At 43.2% G+C, this 18,565-nt stretch overlaps 1 protein-coding gene across 7 annotated transcripts in view; it reads right to left on the reverse strand.

Moving 5' to 3' along the window:
• The window catches only part of uckl1b (uridine-cytidine kinase 1-like 1b), a 28,437-nt gene extending 9,872 nt beyond the window's left edge, over nt 1-18,565 (reverse strand). For 4 of the 7 annotated variants that reach the window (XM_056422538.1, XM_056422541.1, XM_056422542.1 and 1 more), the window contains exons 1-5: nt 18,471-18,565; nt 5,521-5,714; nt 5,248-5,354; nt 355-525; nt 107-178 (exon numbers count right to left, since the gene is read on the reverse strand). In XM_056422538.1, the coding sequence (XP_056278513.1) occupies nt 107-178; nt 355-525; nt 5,248-5,354; nt 5,521-5,714; nt 18,471-18,544 (618 nt within the window). In that variant the 5' untranslated portion in view covers nt 18,545-18,565. Of the gene's footprint in view, nt 1-106; nt 179-354; nt 526-5,247; nt 5,355-5,446; nt 5,715-16,024; nt 16,202-18,470 lie in introns of those variants that run through there. The other 3 variants (XM_056422539.1, XM_056422543.1, XM_056422544.1) reach the window with 3 other exon arrangements.

Raw genomic sequence — 18,565 nt, forward strand, 5'->3', positions numbered from 1 at the left:
ACGCACAAAACAATATCTTGTTTCTGTGTGCGTGAGATTACACACGGATGCATGATCCAGACACACACACACACACGCACACACACACTTGATGGCCCTAGATTACCTGCAGGAGCTTCTTATCTGCGAAGGCCATGATTCCCTCGAAGATGATAACGCTGGCTCCATACACGGTTTTCTGTGGAAGGGGACGGACACACACACACACACACACACACACACACACACACAAACAGACACACACGTTGCAGGTCATTATTACTGAAAAGCGTAAAGGAGGATAAATTACAACAAGAGAAACTGAGATTATCGTGACTTTAGTGTGTATTTTGGTGTGTGTGTGTGTGTCCTCACCCACTCCTTCTGCCGCCCGTGGGTGGTGAAGTCGTACACGGGGATCTTCACGCTCTTGCCCTGCTTGAGTTTGCGCAGCGTGTGGGTCAGCAGGTCGAAGTCGAAGGCGTCCGGGTGGTCGAAGTTGTAGTCGTTGCTGGCGGCCAGAGTCTGCTGATCCGGGGTCAGCACCTGCAGGGATCGGCGAGGACGCTCAGCTTCATGCTTTTGACAGGACTTTCACATAATATTAAAAATAATGATAATAATAATGATAGTCATAATTAAATAATAATTAAATAATAAATCCAAAATGTTTTTTGAAATAATAATAATTAAATAAATATTTTTTAATAATAATAATTAAACAATGAATGCTAAATGTATTTATTAAATACAAATAATTAAACATTAACTAAAAAACATTATTTTAAATAATAATAATTAAACAATAAATACATATCTGTTTAATAATAATAATTTAAAAAATAATGCAAAATGTGTTTTTTTAATAATAAGAATTAAACAATGAATGCTAAATGTTTTTTTAATTATAAAACAATAAATAAATAAAACATTTAATAATAGTTAAATAATTAATGCAAATTTTTTGGGGGGGAATAATAATAAAAAATATTTTAAAAAAATATTTCTTTAATATTAATAATTAAACAATAAATGCTAAAACACTTTTTTATAATGAAACAGAATAAAAAAATACTTTTTTTTATTTTTATAATAACGAAATGATGAATGCTAAATATTTTTTAAGATAATTAAATAATGAATGCAATTTCTTTTAACAACAATAATAATTAAATAATACGCAAACTAATTTTTTTCATATATTTTTAAAAGCACACAGGCTCAAATAATAGTTTGCTGAGGTTGAGATCGGATTAAACACTTCAGAGAGTCGAGAGCAGCAGAAATCAGGGGAACTAAATTTAGGAGAACATCATGCGCCACTGTGACGTCTGTACCAGGTGGTGTGTGTGTGTGTCTGTGTATTCGGCTGTTCCAGAACAACCCCCCCCCCCCCCTCAGTAATTACTCACTGGGGATAAAAAACCGGTGCAACAGGCTCGACTTGAGGACACCGGAGAACTCGAGGTATGAATTTGGAAAGTCACAGACAGAAATGTTTTGGACGCTTTGGGGAAACGCAACTCAGCAAACTGACCCCTCGACCCCTCGGCCCCTCGCGAGCCCCCCACAGCCCCCCCCCCCATACACACAAGATCCCCCCCCCCCCCTGAACCGGGATTACACACGGTGAAGACTCTACAGGTGAAGAGGGTCAAGAAATGAACTCGTCGACGTGAAACTTCACCATCGAGAGGAATATTTGGTGCACTACAAGTTTTATTTAATGTTATATTTAAATATGTAAATGAGGCGCGATCTAACGGTAACTTTTGGTGAATTTGGGAGAAATCAACGGACGAAAAGATTCAAGCAGATTTTGGTCGCCGTGACGACAGGAAGAAACGCGTCAAAATTCAGACGCGCTATATTACTCTATTGCAGACATGGGCAAACTACGGCCCGCGGGCCACATCCGGCCCGTTAGGCTTTTTAATCCGGCCCGCCGAACTTGTCCAAATCGCGACTTTGTTTACTTCCGGTGTGCGTTGGCGCGGAAAGTACTCGTCACACAAAACCCTTCACCATGATTTGTCAATCAGTTTGTCGGTCAACATTTTGCGAAAAAAACAACCAATGAACACTCAATAAATCACAAGGGACCCGCCCACCACACAGGTGAGGCTCATTTAGAAACAGCCGCAGTGATTTTGGAGAGCAGCGCGGAGCCTGGAGGGGCTGCAGAGCCACGAGGAGGAACACGCAGCCAGAAGAGAGCCACTTGGACCGGGTAAGAGTCTTTACTACACGTTACGTGTCACGGTGTCCGTCCCGGTGTCCGTAACTTGTGCGCGGTGTTGACTAGTCTTGTATTTTACAGAGAGGATTCACCGGCGCCTGCAGCTCCACCTGCAGCTCAACCTGCAGCTCCACCTGCAGCTCCACCTGCCCGGCCAGCAGAGAGCTCTCGTGACACGATGACCACTCCGCTCCTCCGCTCTCTCCACTGGTTACCGGTGGCTGCTCGCATCCGCTTCAAAACACTGGTTCTGGCGTACCGTGCTCTGAACGGATCGGGCCCCGTCTACATCCGGGATATGGTCACACCGTACACCCCGGCACGTTCGCTCCGCTCGGCAACAGCCATCGTCTTGTGCCTCCTGCACCTCGAGCTAATCGCTCTACATCCAGACTGTTTGCTGTCCTGGCTCCTCAGTGGTGGAACGAGCTCCCCACTGACATCAGGACAGCAGAACGTCTCTACATCTTCCGCCTGAGACTGAAAACACATCTTTAGACTATATCTGGATTAAAACACAGATTTGCACTTCAGTGGCACTGGCATGGCACTTATTGTGGTGCTTTTGTGGTTCTACTGAGTTGAGGAAGTGTTGCTTCCTGTGTTCTTGTTGTTCTTGGTTTGTACTCTAGGTTGAAATGCACTTATTGTAAGTCGCTTTGGATAAAAGCGTCTGCTAAATGACATGTAATGTAATGTAAAATGTTATTATAGTGAAGCCATATTGTAAATAGTCTGTCAATAGTTGTGTTCTGTTTTCTATTTCTCAACATGTATATAATGTAGAATTTTTTTATTTTTATGTACAATACATATTTATAAAAATAAAAAAATGTAATGGTCATTTTTTATTTGCACACACATGAAACTTTATCTGCAATATGAAGTCATTTCTCAGTCCCATCTTTATCATTTTGGTGAATGTGTGACAGACCACATCATTTTTACTAAAAAAATGTTAATACAAAATTTGGTTTTCCTCATTTATTCAATTCAGTTCAATTCAGTTCATTTGTAGAGCCTAATTTCACAAATTACAAATTTGTCTCTGAGTGCTTTACAATCTGTACATATGGACATCCCTGACCTTTGACCTTTGACCTCACATCGGATCAGGAACAACAGAGGAGGATCCCTCTCCAGGATGGACAGGTGCAATTACATGTATCTAGCATTGTATTCAGATATTTCACTGCTTTTGTGAACCTATGACCTTTGGTAAACCAATTTCAAACACCAAAACAGTTCGTCCACATGAGTAAAGGTGTGTTTTCAGAAGAGATATGAATAATTTTTAAAAATCGAACTTCAATTGTCAGCTTTAGGGTCATATTTTCTCGAGTAAAGCGCTGTCAGTCTGTTTGTGACGGGTTCATACACATGCTGACCAGATGACGCCGCACATCGCCCTCAATTTAAAGACCCCTTTCTAGTTTCTGCTGCAGGCAGGATATTTAATACAGTCTATCTCTCAGGACAATCCGTCCATTATTTTGCGGGGTTTAAAACAATTAGAAACTAGAATGGGCACTCGGTAGAGCGCATACCTTCGCATATCACAAGATTGGGCATTGAATTATGAACATTTTGGCATTAGTTGCATGCCAATTGGACAAAAATGTATCGTGCTATGGTAAAAAAAGAGTTTGACCTTTCCATGACCTTGACCTTGACCTTTGACCCGATTGATCCCAAAATCTAATCAAATGGTCCCCGGATAATAACCAATCATCCCACCAAATTTCATGCGATTCAAGAAAATTTTGACATGTTCATGACCTTTGAACTTGACCTTTGACCCGATCGATCCCAAAATCTAATCAACTGGTCCCCGGATAATAAACAATAATCCCACCAAATTTCATGCGATTCGGTTCAATACTTTTTGAGTTCTGCGAAAGATTTTGACCTGTTCATGACCTTTGACCTTTCACCCGATCGATCCCAAAATCTAATCAACTGGTCCCCGGATAATAAACAATCATCCCACCAAATTTCATGCGATTCGGTTCAATACTTTTTGAGTTTTGCGAATAACACGCATACAAATAAATAATAATAATAATCATTTATTTCTATAGCGCTTCTCAAGTCACCCGAAGTCGCTTTACAGAGTCCAGTAGTCATACACACACACAGTCATCCGGGTGGTGGTAAGCTACATCAGTAGCCACAGCTGCCCTGGGGCAGACTGACGGAAGCGTGGCAGCCAATCAGCGCCTACGGCCCCTCCGACCACCACCAACATTCATTCACATAATAAATAAATAAATAAACTAGAACGGGCACTCGGTAGAGCGCATACCTTCGCATATCACAAGATTGGGCATTGAATTATGAACATGTTGGCATTAGTTGCATGCCAATTGGATGAAAATTGACCGTGCTATGGTAAAAAAAAAATTTGACCTATCCATGACCTTGACCTTGACCTTTGACCCGATTGATCCCAAAATCATCCCACCAAATTGCATGCAATTCAAGAATATGTTGACCTTTTCATGACCTTGACCTTTGACCCGATTGATCCCAAAATCTAATCAAATGGTCCCAGGATAATAACCAATCATCCCATCAAATTTTATGCGATTCGGTTTAAAACTTTTTTTGTTATGCGAATAACACGCATACAAATAAATAAATACACGGCGATCAAAACATAACCTTCCGCATTTTCAATGCGAAGGTAATAACTAAATAAATAAATAAATACACGGCGATCAAAACATAACCTTCCGGCATTTTCAATGCGAAGGTAATTATTGAGCTTGAGTATTTCGTTGGGTAATAATTTGTTTTGAATGTTGAAAGTGATTCCATTGATCTCTTTCCAGTAAATGTTGATTACTTTAACTTTGCACCTTAAATTGAAATGTATAAAAAACAGACGCAATCTCCAGGTTTAATAAATGACATTGCGTGTCCAAATGCTCCTGGCCCGGCCCCTCGGTCACATGTTAGAACCCATTGTGGCCCGCGAGTCAGAAAGTTTGCCCACCCCTGCTCTATTGTCACACACACACACACACCTTGTAGAACGAGTCCATGGAGAGCAGCACGACCCACGGCACGTCCAGGGCCTCGATGATTTTTCGGGCCACCGTCGTCTTCCCCGACGCGCTGCCGCCGCACAGTCCTGCGGGGGGGGGTTAGCAACAAGTCGTTACGCAAGCGCCGCTGCGCGCTTGGCGGGAACGCCGCCCGTGCGAGAGATCAGTACAACGTGACCTTCTAAACACACAGAGGGCGAGGAGGGGTCCTCGGCTCCCCACGTGACTCCGGCAGCCGATCGGACGCCCTACCGATGACGAAGGCCTCCTTGGACTGCGCGCCGTGCTCGTTGTACCAGGGCGGCCGGCCCGCGGTGTAGATGGTCCTCTTGGAGGTGCGCAGCAGGGGCGGCTCCGACTTGCACTGGCTGGTGGTCCTCTTCCTCGGGGAGAGGCCCGGTCCGACGGGGGGGAGGAGCCTGTCCAGAGAGCCCTCGCCGCCGCCGCTGCAACACACACAACAACAACAACATCACTGTAAACAACGACTCCACATCAGGGGTGACAGAGGGATTTAGTCTTCTTATTCACACACACACACAGCCCCACACACACACACAGCCCCAGGTCCCACAATGCACTGCACGTCACTTCGGCCGACGACTCGGTCAAGCCGGTGAACTTCGGGCCTCCTGTCCGCGGTGCGCCGCGACCTTTGCTTCGACCTTTGCAACGATGCATTACGACGGATAGAAGAGGATAAAAAACCTCCTGGTAAACAAATGACGAGTTATGCAAAGCAGGCGCCGCTCAGGGGGAATTTGCTTCTATTCAAACCAAAACCCTCCGTCTGGATGACGAACGCCAAACTACAGGTTGCGTCGACCGAATCCTCTGATAAATTGAATGTTATTATAACGCACGTCTATTGTTCATCTGGTCACATGACGTCTATTGTTCATCTGGTCACATGGCGTCTATTGTTCATCTGGTCACATGACATCTATTGTTCATCTGGTCACATGGCGTCTATTGTTCATCTGGTCACATGACATCTAATGTTCATCTGGTCACATGACATCTAATGTTCATCTGGTCACATGACATCTATTGTTCACCTGGTCACATGACATCTATTGTTCATCTGGTCTCATGACATCTATTGTTCATCTTGTCACATGACATATATTGTTCATCTGGTCACATGACATCTATTGTTCACCTGGTCACATGACATCTATTGTTCATCTGGTCACATGACATCTATTGTTCACCTGGTCACATGACATCTATTGTTCATCTGGTCACATGACATCTATTGTTCACCTGGTCACATGACATCTATTGTTCATCTGGTCACATGACATCTATTGTTCATCTGGTCACATGACATCTATTGTTCATCTGGTCACATGACATCTATTGTTCATCTGGTCACATGACATCTATTGTTCATCTGGTCACATGACATCTATTGTTCACCTGGTCACATGACATCTATTGTTCATCTGGTCACATGACATCTATTGTTCATCTAGTCACATGACATCTATTGTTCATCTGGTCACATGACATCTATTGTTCACCTGGTCACATGACATCTATTGTTCACCTGGTCACATGACATCTATTGTTCATCTGGTCACATGACATCTATTGTTCATCTGGTCACATGACATCTATTGTTCACCTGGTCACATGACATCTATTGTTCACCTGGTCACATGACATCTATTGTTCATCTGGTCACATGACATCTATTGTTCATCTGGTCACATGACATCTATTGTTCATCTGGTCACATGACATCTATTGTTCACCTGGTCACATGACATCTATTGTTCATCTGGTCACATGACATCTATTGTTCATCTGGTCACATGACATCTATTGTTCACCTGGTCACATGACATCTATTGTTCACCTGGTCACATGACATCTATTGTTCATCTGGTCACATGACATCTATTGTTCATCTGGTCACAGCCGCTGATAGGAACAAGTCTGATTTTCCCAGCTGCTCCTGAACGCATCATCTCACTCTTCCGGTAAGCTTTGGTTGCCAGCTCAACAGCGAGCATGACTTCTTCTTCTCTCCCGCTCCCTCTTGCTCAGTGTGTCTCATGTATAGTTATCCCCCTGCCTCCCTTAATGATAACGATACATGCAACAAGTGTAGTTTATTTGCTAGGTTGGAGGCAGGTCTAAGTGGGTTAGATGCACGGCTCCGCGCTATCGAAGCTCAGACAGCTATGCTAGTTAGCCCGCCCTCTCCCGTAGTCGGCTTGGAGCTACAGTCAGCTGTTTGCTGTGCCCCGGTAACCGTGCAGCCGGATGGTTGGGTAACTGTTCGCAGGAGTCGAAGTCTACACAGAAGCCCACTGTGCACCTACCACTTCACGTTTGAACCAGTTTTCCTGCTCAGCGACACACCGCTGAGGAACACACCCTGGTTATCGGGAGCTCTATAGTCAGGAACGTGAAAATAGCGGCCACGGACTAGAGTCGTGTGCCTCCCGGGGCCAGAGCGGGCGACGTGGAGTCTTGTTTGAAGCTGCTGGCTAAGGATAAGCGGAGATACAGTCAGATTGTAATACACGCCGGTGGTAATGACGCCGAGCCGCCGCTCGGAACTCACTAAAATTAATGTGGAATCGGTGTGTGCTTATGCCAAGACGTTGTCGGACACCGTAATTTTCTCTGGCCCTCTCCCAAATTTGCAGACAGACGAATTGTATAGCCGAATGTCGTCTTTCAACCGCTGGCTGTCGAGGTGGTGCCCAGCGAATAATGTGGGCTACGAGACAACTGGAAGACTTTCTGGGGAAAACCTGATCTGATGAGGAGAGACGGCATTCATCCCACGTTGGACGGAGCGTCTCATTTCTGCGAATATGACCAAGTTGATCACCGGACTTAATCTATGACAACCCAGGGTTCAGATCAGGAACCGGGAGCAGAGTTGTAGTTTAACACCCTTCTCTGCTCTTCCATTCGAGCAGTTACCCACCCTTGACTTTAGAGTAGAGACTGTGTCTGTCCCACGGCCACTTCAATTAAATAAATCAAAAGTAAGCAGAAGAGGAGTCGTACACAATAACCTTATACAAGTTAACACAATTATTTCAGCAGTGCAACAAAATAGGTCTATTAAATGTGGTCTCCTAAATATTCGATCTCTGTCATCTAAAGCTGTGTTACTGAATGATTTAATATCAGATAATCACATTGATTTATGTTGCCTAACTGAAACCTGGCTGAGCCATGAAGAATATGTCTGCCTGAATGAATCGAGTCCTCCAAGTCATATTAATACTCACATTCCTCGAGGCACCGGTCGAGGAGGTGGAGTAGCAGCCATCTTTGAATCGAGCCTATTAATTAATCCTCAACCAAAATTACACTACACCTCATTTGAAAGCCTTGTTCTTAGTCTTTCACATCCAACCTGGAAAACACTACAGCCAATTCGATTTGTGATTCTGTACCGGCCACCAGGTCCATATTCAGAGTTTATATCTGAATTCTCAGAATTTATATCAAGTTTGGTTCTTAAAACCGATAAAGTTATTATTGTTGGAGATTTTAATATCCATGTGGATGTTGATAATGATTGCCTTAGTGCTGCATTCATCTCCTTGTTGGACTCGATTGGCTTCTGTCAGAGAGTACAGCAACCCACTCACAGCTTTGGCCACACGCTTGATCTTGTTCTTACTTATGGCGTTGACATTGAGCATTTGAACGCCTTCCCACAGAATCCTCTTCTGTCAGACCACAACCTCATAACTTTTGAATTTATACTACCGGAGTGTACTCCGTTAGTCAAAAGTTTCTACACTAGATGTCTAACTGATAGTGCTGTAGCTAAATTTAAAGCGATTCCTTCTGTATTTGATTCGATACCACGCCTCAATATAACAGAGGACTCCTGGTCTAACTTTAGTCCGTCCCAGATTGATCATCTTGTTGACAGTGCCATAGGCTCTCTGAGAATGACACTGGACTCGATAGCCCTCTGAAGAAGAAGACAGTGAGGAAGAGGAGGTTTGCTCCTGGTATAACCCTCAGACCCGCAAACTGAAGCAACGTCACGAAAGCTTGAACGCATATGGCGTTCAACTAATCTCAAGAATCCCGCTTAGTTTGGCGAGATAGTCTTAAAACATATAAGAAGGCCCTCCGTAATGCCAGAGCAGCCTATTACTCATTAATAATAGAAAAATAAAACAACCCCAGGTTTCTCTTCAGCACTGTAGCCAGGCTGACAGAGAGTCACAGCTCTGTGGAGCCGAGCATTCCTATAAACCTTAGTGGTAATGACTTTATGAACTTCTTTAATGAAAAGATTTTAACTATTAGGACAAGATTAATAATCTCTTGCCCATAACCAGTGCCAATCTGTCCTCAAGTGGAATGGCCTTGGAAACCGCTGTATGCCCTGGTGTATATTTGGAGGATTTTCTCCTATCAACCGTGACCAATTATTTTCAACGGTTTCTACTTCAACACGCTACCTGTCTCTTGGACCCCATCCCGACGAGGCTGCTTAAAGACGTTTGCCTTTAATTGGCGGCTCTCTATTAGATATTATCAATGTGTCTCTGCTAACAGGCCACGTACCACACTCCTTCAAGGTGGCTGTTATTAAACCTCTCCTGAAGAAGCCCACTCTGGATCCAGAGGTATTGGCTAACTACAGACCGATCTCTAACCTCCCTTCCTCTCCAAGATCCTTGAGAAAGTGGTCGCAAATCAGTTGTGCGACTTTCTACATCATAATAGTTTATTTGAGAAATTTCAATCAGGATTTAGAAAACACCACAGCACCGAGACGGCACTGGTGAAAATTACAAATGACCTCTTAATGGCAGCAGATAAAGGACTCCTCTCTGTCTTGGTCTTGTTAGACCTTAGTGCTGCATTCGACACCATTGACCATGACATCCTGTTACAGAGACTGGAGCAGTCGATTGGCATTTCAGGCACGGCACTAATTTGGTTTAAATCCTATTTATCAGATCGATCTCAGTTTGTATTTGTAAACGATGACGCGTCGATAACCACCAACGTTAATCACGGAGTTCCACAAGGTTCTGTGCTTGGACCAATTTTATTTACCTTATACATGCTTCCTTTGGGCAATATTATCAGGAAACACTCCATAAACTTTCATTGTTATGCAGATGACACTCAACTATATTTATCGATAAAACCAGAGGAGAGCAACCAACTCTGTAAAATTCAAGCATGTCTTAAAGACATAAAACATGGATGACCTGCAACTTCTTGATGTTAAACTCAGACAAAACCGAGTAATTTTAATCGGCCCTGAGCACCTCAGAGATCAATTATCTGGTGATGTGGATTCTGTAGACGGCATTGCCCTGGCATCCAACACCACTGTAAAGAATCTTGGCGTTATCTTTGATCGACTTGTCCTTTAACTCCCACGTAAAGCAAATCTCAAGGACTGCATTCTTTCATCTACGTAATATTTCAAAAATCAGGCACATCTTGTCTCAAAAGATGCAGAAAAATTGGTTCACGTTCGTTACTTGAGACTGGATTACTGCAACTCCTTATTATCAGGCTGCTCTAATAAATCTCTTAGGTCCCTCCAGTTGATCCAGAATGCTGCAGCTCGTGTTCTCACTAAAACTAAGAAAAGAGATCACATCACTCCTGCACTAGCTGCTCTGCACTGGCTCCCAGTAAAATCAAGAATCACTTTTAAAATTCTTCTCTTAACCTACAAAGCCTTGATTGGTGATGCTCCATCATATCTTAAGGAGCTTGTCGTACCATATTGCCCCACTAGAGAGCTACGCTCACTAAATGCGGGACTACTTGTAGTTCCTAGAGTCTTAAAAAGTAGAATGGGAGCCAGAGCCTTTAGTTATCAAGCTCCTCTTTTATGGAACCAGCTTCCAATTTCAGTCCGGGAGGCAGACACAGTCACCTCGTTTAAGAGTAGACTTAAGACCTTCCTCTTTGACAGAGCTTATAGTTAGGGCTGAATCAGGTTTGCCCTGGTCCAGCCCCTTGATATGCTGCTATAGGCTTATAGCTGCCGGGAGACGCTTTAGGATGCACTGAGTACCTATCTCCTCTTTTTCTCTCCTTAAGGATGAATTTTCATCTCTCAATCACACGCTACTAACTCTGCTTTCTCCCGGAAGTCCTTTTGACTTTCGTCTCATGGGGTCATCGGACCCTATGAGACGGCATAGATCCTATCTGCCTGATGGATCGTCTGGGTCGTGGAATTCCTGCTCATGACTACGCCACTGTCCTGTTGAGACTCCGCCCACCCCTCCTCCCCACCGCCATCTGCCTGATGGATCGTGGAGGTCTCCATCGTGGAATATGCCTACTATGAACTATTCATACACTCTGTCATATTCATTGAATGTATTTTAACTCTAAATCTGTCCTTCTGTACACATTACATCTATTGCATCTGTCCATCCTAGGAGAGGGATCCTCCTCTGTTGCTCTCCTCCAGGTTTCTTCCCTTTTTTTCCCCCTGAAGGGTTATTTGGGAGTTTTTCCTGGTCCGATGTGAGGTTTTGGGGCAGGGATGTCTATGTGTACAGATTGTAAAGCACTCCGAGACAAATTTGTAATTTGTGAAATTGGGCTATACAAATAAACTGAATTGAATTGAATTGAATGACATCTATTGTTCATCTGGTCACATGACATCTATTGTTCATCTGGTCACATGACATCTATTGTTCATCTGGTCACATGACATCTATTGTTCATCTGGTCACATGACATCTATTGTTCATCTGGTCACATGACATCTTTTGTTCTCCTGGTCACATGACGTCTATTGTTCATCTGGTCACATGACATCTATTGTTCATCTGGTCACATGACATCTTTTGTTCTCCTGGTCACATGACATCTATTGTTCATCTGGTCACGTGACATCTATTGTTCATCTGGTCACATGACATCTATTGTTCACCTGGTCTCATGACATCTATTGTTCATCTGGTCACATGACATCTATTGTTCATCTGGTCACATGACATCTATTGTTCACCTGGTCACATGACATCTATTGTCCATCTGGTCACATGACATCTATTGTTCATCTGGTCACATGACATCTATTGTCCATCTGGTCACATGACATCTATTGTTCATCTGGTCACATGACATCTATTGTTCATCTGGTCACATGACATCTATTGTTCACCTGGTCACATGACATCTATTGTTCATCTGGTCACATGACATCTATTGTTCATCTGGTCACATGACATCTATTGTTCATCTGGTCACACATGACATCTATTGTTCATCTGGTCACATGACATCTATTGTTCATCTGGTCACATGACATCTATTGTTCATCTGGTCACATGACATCTATTGTTCATCTGGTCACATGACATCTATTGTTCATCTGGTCACATGACATCTATTGTTCATCTGGTCACATGACATCTATTGTTCATCTGGTCACATGACATCTATTGTTCACCTGGTCACATGACATCTATTGTTCATCTGGTCACATGACATCTATTGTTCACCTGGTCACATGACATCTATTGTTCATCTGGTCACATGACATCTATTGTTCACCTGGTCACATGACATCTATTGTTCACCTGGTCACATGACATCTATTGTTCATCTAGTCACATGACATCTATTGATCATCTGGTCACATGACATCTATTGTTCATCTGGTCACATGACATCTATTGTTCATCTGGTCACATGACATCTATTGTTCATCTGGTCACATGACATCTATTGTTCACCTGGTCACATGACATCTATTGTTCATCTGGTCACATGACATCTATTGTTCATCTGGTCACATGACATCTATTGTTCATCTGGTCACATGACATCTATTGTTCACCTGGTCACATGACATCTATTGTTCACCTGGTCACATGACATCTATTGTTCATCTAGTCACATTACATCTATTGTTCATCTGGTCACTTGACATCTATTGTTCACCTGGTCACATGACATCTATTGTTCATCTAGTCACATTACATCTATTGTTCATCTGGTCACATGACATCTATTGTTCATCTAGTCACATGACATCTATTGTTCATCTGGTCACATGACATCTATTGTTCACCTGGTCACATGACATCTATTGTTCACCTGGTCACATGACATCTATTGTTCATCTGGTCACATGACATCTATTGTTCACCTGGTCACATGACATCTATTGTTCACCTGGTCACATGACATCTATTGTTCATCTGGTCACATGACATCTATTGTTCACCTGGTCACATGACATCTATTGTTCATCTGGTCACATGACATCTATTGTTCATCTGGTCACATGACATCTATTGTTCATCTGGTCACATGACGTCTATTGTTCACCTGGTCACATGACATCTATTGTTCACCTGGTCACATGACATCTATTGTTCATCTAGTCACATTACATCTATTGTTCATCTGGTCACATGACATCTATTGTTCATCTAGTCACATGACATCTATTGTTCATCTGGTCACATGACATCTATTGTTCACCTGGTCACATGACATCTATTGTTCATCTGGTCTCATGACATCTATTGTTCATCTGGTCACATGACATCTATTGTTCATCTGGTCACATGCCATCTATTGTTCATCTGGTCACATGACATCTATTGTTCACCTGGTCACATGACATCTATTGTTCATCTGGTCACATGACATCTATTGTTCACCTGGTCACATGACATCTATTGTTCATCTGGTCACATGACATCTATTGTTCATCTGGTCACATGACATCTATTGTTCATCTGGTCACATGACATCTATTGTTCATCTAGTCACATGACGTCTATTGTTCACCTGGTCACATGACATCTATTGTTCACCTGGTCACATGACATCTATTGTTCATCTAGTCACATTACATCTATTGTTCATCTGGTCACATGACATCTATTGTTCATCTAGTCACATGACATCTATTGTTCATCTGGTCACATGACATCTATTGTTCATCTGGTCACATGACATCTATTGTTCCCGGCGAGCGTTTCCAGACTCGCCCTCCCGTCTCCGGTTCTCTGAGCGTAGACGCGCGTTACGTAATGGAGGTTATGTAACGACCGGTCGGACCGGTTGCCGGGCCGACGGAACCTGCCGCCGGTGCCGTGCAAAAACATTCATTGCCTCGAAGAAAAAAACTCTTGGTCATAATCATCAATCTTTTCTTCTTGGTCATAAATGATAAACGAGTCTCAGAGCAACACTTTCACCCAGTGAGGGTTAAACATTGTTACGTAACCACGGTTACCCTCCAGGCTCTCTCTGTTAGTCAGTGAACTCTCCTCCTCCTCCTCCTCCTCCTCCTCGGGGTGTGGGGAGGTCGAGAGGTCAGATGTGAAGCAGGCGAGGGAGAGAGAGAGAGAGACACGGTTATAGGTTGTTAGTGTGTATGGGGGGGACGAACGAGAGACAGAGAGAGAGAGAGAGAGAGAGAGAGAGAGAGAGAGACAGAGAGAGAGACAGAGAGAGAGCGAGAGCGAGACAGAGAGAGAGAGCGAGAGAGACAGAGAGAGACAGAGAGAGAGAGAGAGAGCTATGGGTTGAGGTCATCAGAGGTCAGTCCACTGAGACGCTCCTTTGTTCTCAGACGTCAGTGGAAACGTGACAATGGAACTCAAGCGCTTTGTGGCCGTGGAAACGAGTTCCCGGCGTTCCCGGCGTTCCCGCCGCACGCTGTCCGTCCTTAAAACCAGCGTCTCGGTGAATGAGATAAAGTTACTTTCGAGTAACTGGGGAACTAGACTCGCGCTACAGTGAACCTTCGGTTGGAGGTCTCGTGTTGCTGCTCCTCCCAAGACTCCAACACCTTTCACTCAGAAAGACATTTATCACTTGGAGTCGACTTAGTGCCTTAGAAATGGAATCCATTATCGCCATGGCCCTGCTGAGGCTCCACCCACTCCTCTGACTCCGCCCACTCCTCCTCTCTCCCTCCATCTGATGGATGGTGGAGGTCTGGATGGTGGAATATGCCGACTACCAACTCTTCATCCACTCTGTCATATTCACATGACATCTATTACACCGGTCCGTCCTGGAGAGGGATCCTCCTCTGGAGTTGCTCCTGATCCGATGTGAGGTCAAAGGTCAAAGGTCAGGGATGTCTATGTGTAGTTGTGTACAGATTGTAATTTGTGAAAATGGGCGACACAAATACACTGAATTGAATTATTATTTGTGCGATGTCGCAAGAAAATTTATTTCTTTAAAAAAGCACTTTTGAAACTAAAATAGAGGTTATACCCCCCCCCCCCCACACACACACACACACACTCACACTGCTTTAAAGAGTGCACATTGTGCAAGCTGCACGGCTCACAGCTGGAGGCGTTTCCTCCAAACAACACACTCGACTCCATGGAGGATCTCATGGATTAAAACTTAAATTAAAATTAAAACTTAAAGTCATAACGAGGTCATGTGACCCGTCCGTCTTCAGAGTTCAACGTCAGAATGTTTAAACACTTAATATTTTAAATAGTGAAACGTGCTCGCCTGACTTCATTTCGTGCCGGGAGCACAAAAAGCCGCAAACTCGTGTTACTAAGCGACGATGCCAAGTTTGTCAACAACAACAACAACAACAATAACCTGATATCGACAAGAGCTATAGAGAGGCCCGTTTTACCGCCTTTCTAAAGAGGGACTCGAACCTCCCGCGGAGGGGTTGAAAGAGCACCACAAAAAAAAGAAGTGTTGAGCATACACCTGTGGGAAAAATATATGAATGAATAATTAAATAAAGAGAAACAGCACTTACCTGCCATCCGATCTCAGAGTCCAGCAGCCAGAGATTCTGGCTCCGGAGTACAAAGGGAGGGAGTTCATAACTGGAGAGGAGCTCCCGCCGCGCCACTCGAGTTTTAATCCTGAAGTACTGCACTACACACACACTACACACACACTACACACTCTCTGTCCCGCACTATAAAGTTAACGGCCGTGTCCTCTGGTACAAAACACACCCAGAGGAGAGGCAGACATACAGGAGGGGGGGGGGGGGGGGAGAAACGAAACTTTAAAACATTTGTTTAGCTTTCTATTTCTTCCCTTGAGAGAGAGAGAGAGAGAGAGAGAGAGAGAGACATAGCTTCGCCCCTCCCGCCTCTCTCTGCTCCTCCCCTCAGTCGCCCGGCCTACAAATGTAAGAAGATAACCGCCCTGAAGATTATGTTCATTAGACACACACACACACAGACATACACATACACACACACACAGTAAACAACATGATGAAACCCAACACTGCTGCTGCCATCAGCTGACAGGAGGGAACCACCCAGGGCAACGCACACACACACAAGTGCACGCTCCTCCCGGGAAACAACTTCGCACCAGACCAACAAATCATTATTCAGAATGGACGGGCGAGGGTAATTGTTTCCCACAACAACAACAACAACAACCCCGCCCTGGAGAACTCAGCGCTCAGAGGAGTTCAGCCCAACGTTTAAAGCACGTTTGGGAGGCCTGGGCCTCATGTTTTGGGGGTTTACTTCCTCGTTAAAATTAAATACAACACTGTTGCTTTAAAAAAAAAAAAAAAAAAAAAAGGAGCTGCAGTCAGAAGGCAGCTGCAGCAAAGAGCCACGTGGAAACCAGAAGCCTGAGCCGCTGCCAAACATTCAGCTGTCTCTCTCCGCGCCCCTCAGAGGGGGGTCGTGACCCCCCCTCTGCAAGTCCAGGGAATGGAGGACGCGTTTTAAAGAACGACGTTTTAAAACGCAGCATAAAAGAAGACACGCCCAAAGATGTAACACGCCCAAAGATGATGTCACATTTCACCGAAGCCATAAAGAAGTTTCAACACGATACAAATTCCACATGCTCATTGTTATCTACTTTTAAAAAACAAGACAGTTATGTAAGCAGATTTTTTTTTTTAAATAGAGATAAGAATAAGTATGTGGAATTTGAATAGGTGGAGATTATATATATATAAAAACATGTATATATATATACATAAAAAAATATATATATATATATAAATATACATGTATATAAAATAAAATATATATATATAAATATACATGTATATAAAATAGATATATATAAATACATGTATATATATAAATATACATAAAATAAATATATATAAACATATGGATATATAAATATACATGTATATAAAATAAATATATATATATATATGAATAATATATAGAGGAATATATATAGAGAAATAAATGTATAATATAGATACACACTGTACACATGGATATATACATTTATACCACATAACTGTCTTTAAATATCTGTGGTTCAGTGTCGATTGAGGCTTGTTTTAAATTATATTCATCGCCCACTCAAAAGTCTGCAGAGTTGCCACAATTTCACATCATACTCCCCCCCCCCCCCTCCCTGAATTGTCTCCAATTATGAATTCCCAACAGGGCGTTTGGCACGTGAAGTTTTAATCATGGGAGAAACCAGTTTAACAAATATAGGAAGAAACCAAATGCAGCAACACCCTCTGGTGGCTCAGCAGGGAACCAAGTGGGTGTTACCTTATGGTGCACGTGAGACACACAGAGCAACTGGGTCATTATCAAAAGCATGACATCATGTATATTCAAATAACAGCATGAGTCACCTAGTTAAATAAAAGGTTATTCTTTAGAGGAGGGCATTTGTGTGTCAGAAATCTGCATTTTTACTGCATAAAAAAAGAAATAATTCATGCTTTCTTGTTCCTGCTTTATTCATTCAGGATATGTGGTCGTTCTCTTCTGCTGGATGTATCGCGACACCCAGTCACACTTTACGTTCCCATATTTTGAGGAGCCTTTAAAAGTGCCTGTTTTTTTTAAAATACCGTTTTTATACATAAAAAAAGATGACAATGGAGCTGAACTATGTCACGAGGAGCACCTCGTGTGAAGTACGTTAAAAACGAAAGTTTTAGAGGGAGAGAGAGAGAGTTTGAAACGACGCGACGGGGCTGCGAGTAAAAAGCTTCCGTTAATGTCAACGTCGTCACGCTGTAAATGAACTTCCCGGCTGCCGTATAAACCCGACCCCGTTAAACTGCCTTTAATATAAAGAGGGAAACGTTACTGTGTGGACGGGGGCTCGCGAGGACAAAAAGAAGATGCTCGAACCAACTGCCAGTGAAAATGTTTTGAGAAGTCAACCCCTAAAAAAAAAAGGTGTCCGTGACTTCCGGTATGAAATAAATTTTAAAAAGACCAACAACCCCGTTTTACCTGGACGACACGGAGGAGGTTCTGTCTTCGTTCTCCATCTTTGAGAGCCTTTCTTCCACGCTAACAGCGGACATCGCTGCTCTGTTGACACTCGT

This window comes from Pseudoliparis swirei, chromosome 9, assembly GCF_029220125.1.
Source record: "Pseudoliparis swirei isolate HS2019 ecotype Mariana Trench chromosome 9, NWPU_hadal_v1, whole genome shotgun sequence".
Taxonomy (NCBI): domain Eukaryota; kingdom Metazoa; phylum Chordata; class Actinopteri; order Perciformes; family Liparidae; genus Pseudoliparis; species Pseudoliparis swirei.